Here is a 4,262-nt window from a genome sequence, read left to right as displayed (position 1 = left end):
TTAAAAATGGGGTTATTTCACATAACAATTCTCCATTTGCCACTCCTGAAATATAGGATGATCTGGCAACTTTTCCACCTAACATTCAGAAATGTCTCTGCTCTCCAGTTCCTCAGTGTCCCCATTCCACACCTATTTTATTCCTCTATCACTTGCCTGACCCCTGTGCACAAGTGAGTTTACAACCTTTGCCAAGACTCCACTGGACTTTGAGCATAGCGCAAGGCTTCCTAAACATGCACACTCCAACGTGGAGAGCTCTTATCAGATGCCCTCTCAAGAACTTAAAATCATCCGACAAGGGAAAAGAAACACTGAATTATTGACTTTACAGAGGCGAGGGGCTTGACATCTCTACAACTCAGGGAGGAATTCCAGCTCCCGGGATTTTCAGTCCTTTGAAAGACTTGACAAAGGCTTAAGAGAGTTAATGGAAGGAAAAGTAGCAATCGATGCCCACAGATGAGCGGCAGGAAGAACTTTCACCCAGTTTTGCAATCAGCAGCCCAACCTGGCCTCTCCCCTCAGGGAAAACCGAGGCCCCACCGGAATGCTGGAGAGAGGCCGGCTGCACCTCCCTGAGTGACAGGATGTCTCTGGCTCTTCCCTCCTGAGCGGATTCGCCGCCCGGAGAAAAGCCGTTCCCCTCCCCACCACCGCCCGATCCACCCGCCAGCTCCCAAATCTCCCCGCCACCACTGCCCACAGCCCCGGCGCTGGGACCCCAGCTGCGGCTGCGCGAGGACTCCCGGCCGGAAAACAGGGACCCGCAGCGCGAGCGCGAGGCGCGCGCCCGCCCTCCAACCTTCAAGTGCTCACCTCCCCCCGCGCCGGTGACCAGTACCACCCGCCCGTCGAACCTCAGCGGCGAGGCCATGAGTCCGGCCAGCAGCGACACAAACACACACAAACAGAACCGCTGGGCTCAAACTGCGGGACAGGGAGGAGCGAGGGAGTAGCAGGGGCGGGAGGAGAGGGAGGAATCTGCCAATTTCCAGGGAGACTGGCGCCGTATTTTCTCAGTGCGCCTGCGCGGGACTCCCTTGGAACCCTGGGAAATGTAATCCAGCGTGACTGCACTCGCTGGGAGAACCTGCCAAAGAGGCATGGCTTGAATGGGGCAGTTCTGCTGCTAGAAGCGGTGAGAGCTGCTGAGACCTGTGTAGCAAAATAGCTGACCGAACTCCCTACATTCGTCCGTTCACCTTTCGTTTCGTCATTCACTCAACAGACGTTTTCTGGGTCTAGGCTTTGACCTAGAGAAATAGCTTGAGGCCCCTATCCTTGGGTGGCTTTGAAATACAGCCCCTGAAAATGAAAGTCATTCTTGGCCATGGTAAAGATTTCTCAGAATGTAATCCTGGACTTCCTGCGTGCAGATCATCTGGACCTATCAAAATGCAGAGTTTTGGACGCCCACCACTGACTCCCGAACTGGGATCTCAGGGGACCAAAAAAAATTTTGACTAGTGTTTCTAAATGATTTTTGCATTTGTATGTTGAGACCAGTCATAGAGTGTCATTCATTCACTCAATATTTATTGAGCATCTACTGGGTTTTAGACAAAAGTTTACAGATGAGCGATACAATGCTCCAGAACTATTCAACGTCAGGTGGTAAACTTTACATAACAATGATAAATGTGTGTAAGTACACTAATAGTGTCCAAATAAATGGACCCTATCCATGCTGGGGCGAAGGAAAAACTTTCTTAAGAAATTGAAGCAAAGGACATGAAGAAGTGAGCCCTGCAAAGAAAGGAGGGGCATTTACAGGCAGCAGAAACATTGGTTAGATTTGGGGAGAAAGAGGGTGAAGCCACAGAAGTAAGCAGAGTCAATCAGATCATGTTAGATGTTTGAATTTGTGCTGAAAGTGATTTTAGGTAGGATTACTCCAGAGGGTAATAGGAACACATTTACACTGTGGCATGATTGCTCTGCCCCATTATGGAGGATTGGTTGAAGGTGGGCAAGGAGAACACATAAAAGACTTGGGGAAAATTATGGAGGCCAGAAATAAGGCAGAGTAAATGCTGAAGAGGGAAAGTTTTGAAATATACTATATTCGGAAGTGGAGCTAATAGGTCTTTGTTATTAATTGAATGTGAGTGTGAAGGAGGAATGACTGAAATAACCCCATATTTCTGGTTTGAGAATCTAAATTATGATTTAGATGGGCCGTTTATGATGGGCCATTCATCAAAATAAGAAATAGTGGGAGAAAAGCAGCTTTTGGAGGGAATATGGCTCTAATTTTAGATAAACTGCATTTGGGAAGGGAAGTAAAGCTATGACTAGAGATGGCTAGCAGACAGCTTGCTTCTAGAGCTCTGAAAGTTTACTTCAATGCTCAGGCTCAGCAAGAAAAGTCTCTCTGTACCTCAACCCTAAACTCCAAAGAGCACATTCTTCACTGAAACCTTGCCCCTAAACCAGGACCTTGCTCTCTTTGCTGTTTTCTATATCTGCCTCATAACTTTTGACCCCTGAATTCTGATGCTCACTAAAACCCAGGGAGACAAGCTCCAAGGGTGCTGGATCCAAAAATAAGAAAGCCATTAGAGGCCGGGTGCGGTGGCTCACGCCTGTAATCCTAGCACTCTGGGAGGCCGAGGCAGGGGGATCGCTTGAGCTCAGGAGTTTGAGACCAGCCTGAGCAACAGCGAGACCTCATTTCTACTTAAAATAGAAAGAAATTGGCCAAACAACTAAAAATAGAAAAAATTAGCCGGGCATGGTGGTGCGTGCCTGTAGTCCCAGCTACTCGGGAGGCTGAGGCAGGAGGATCGCTTGAGCCCAGGAGTTTGAGGTTGCTGTGAGCTAGGCTGATGCCACGGCACTCTAGCCCGGGCAACAGAGTGACACTCTGTTTCAAAAAAAAAAAAAAAGAAAGCCATTAGAGATAAGAATGCAGTAAGAGATGCAGTCCACTGAGGGTAGGCCCTGCTCTTTAGGCCAGGACCTCACCCCCGATGGTGCAGCCTCCAACTATGGGGCACAATGCCTGGAGATGAGGCCCGCTCCTCCCTCCCAAAGCCACCCTGCCCGTACCCCATTCACCCCCCAAAACCGCCCTGCCTTTACTAAGGCTCCCTACCGGTGCTGCAAGCACTGACTTAGACAGAAGATGAACTTGAACTTCTGTGCTTACCATGAGAAAGGCCCCTGAACATTTCAAATGCAGGCTTAAAGCGAACTGTAAAACTGAGCCTTGGGCCATTTGGAAATCCAAACTTCACATGGTAAACCTGTGTGGCAACTCATTACACTTTGGTCTTCATGCCCTTTCTCCGTACCGGAGAAGCCGACACAGGGTAACAGAGCAGAAGGAAACTTCCTCAAGCTAGATGCAACCAGGGGGCCTACTATTCATTGGACCCCTTTGCCCAGCTCCACCATGGAGCAAGACTCTAGATCATCATAACAGGATATGTTTCAGTTTTGTAATCTTTCTTGTTTAATCCAATAACCCTGTTGTTGTTGCTTTAAAAAACAAACTAGAAAAAAAAAAGAGGCAGGGTGCATTATTCCTACTTGCAGAAATGTTAAGTGCAAAGTCAACTCAATTGTAACCTAAAAGGAAGTACATTCAGCCACAGGCCTACAACTTGAGAGAGAATGAAGCCTCTCTCAGCTGTTGCTGGGGAGCCAATATTTTCCATTTCCCAGACTCAAAACTGGGTGCTGGCTAGTCCTGTACCAAAGCCAACAGGGATAAGTAAATGCAAGTGCCTAGTGTTAACAGAAAAGACCCAAACTCTGTAAAATAATTTAAAGAGATTTATTCTGAGCTGAGTGTGTGTGACTGTGGCTGGAGCACATTTTCAAGAGGTTCTGAAAAAAAGTATCCACAGTAGCCAGGTTACAGTTTGGTTTTGTTTAGCTTGAAAAGGCAAGTTGGGGAGGTGGGGAGATGCAGACAGCTTACAGGTTATAGGTGTGTTTAAAGACTCTTTGATTTGTGATTGGTTTAAGAAATGGAGCTTTGGCCCGAGCGTGGTAGCTCACACCTGTAATCCTAGCACTCTGGGAAACTGAAGTGGGAGGATTGCTTGAGCTCAGGAGTCGAGACCAACCTTAGCGAGAGTGAGACCCCCGTCCAGTCTCTACTAAAAGTAGAAAGATGAGCCAGGCATTGTGGCACATGCCTATAGTCCCAGATACTCAGGAGGCTGAGGCAGGAGGATTCCTTGAACCCAGGAGTTTGAGGTTGCTGTGAGCCAGCCTGACGCCACTGCACTCTAGCCAGGGCGACAAAC

General features: G+C 48.2%; 1 protein-coding gene across 1 annotated transcript in view; it reads right to left on the bottom strand.

The window, feature by feature from the left end:
* Nucleotides 1-995, bottom strand: part of HSD17B4 (hydroxysteroid (17-beta) dehydrogenase 4) — a 104,253-nt gene extending 103,258 nt beyond the window's left edge. The window contains 1 exon segment of the mRNA XM_012659542.1: nt 820-995. Within this exon segment, the coding sequence (XP_012514996.1) occupies nt 820-877 (58 nt within the window). The 5' untranslated portion in view covers nt 878-995.
* Nucleotides 996-4,262: the final 3,267 nt, after the last annotated feature.

Source organism: Propithecus coquereli, unplaced genomic scaffold, assembly GCF_000956105.1.
Source record: "Propithecus coquereli isolate 6110/MARCELLA unplaced genomic scaffold, Pcoq_1.0 Scaffold62, whole genome shotgun sequence".
NCBI classification, from domain to species: domain Eukaryota; kingdom Metazoa; phylum Chordata; class Mammalia; order Primates; family Indriidae; genus Propithecus; species Propithecus coquereli.
The sequence above is the reverse complement of the archived record's forward strand: the minus strand, read 5'-3'. Positions and strand labels throughout refer to the sequence as shown.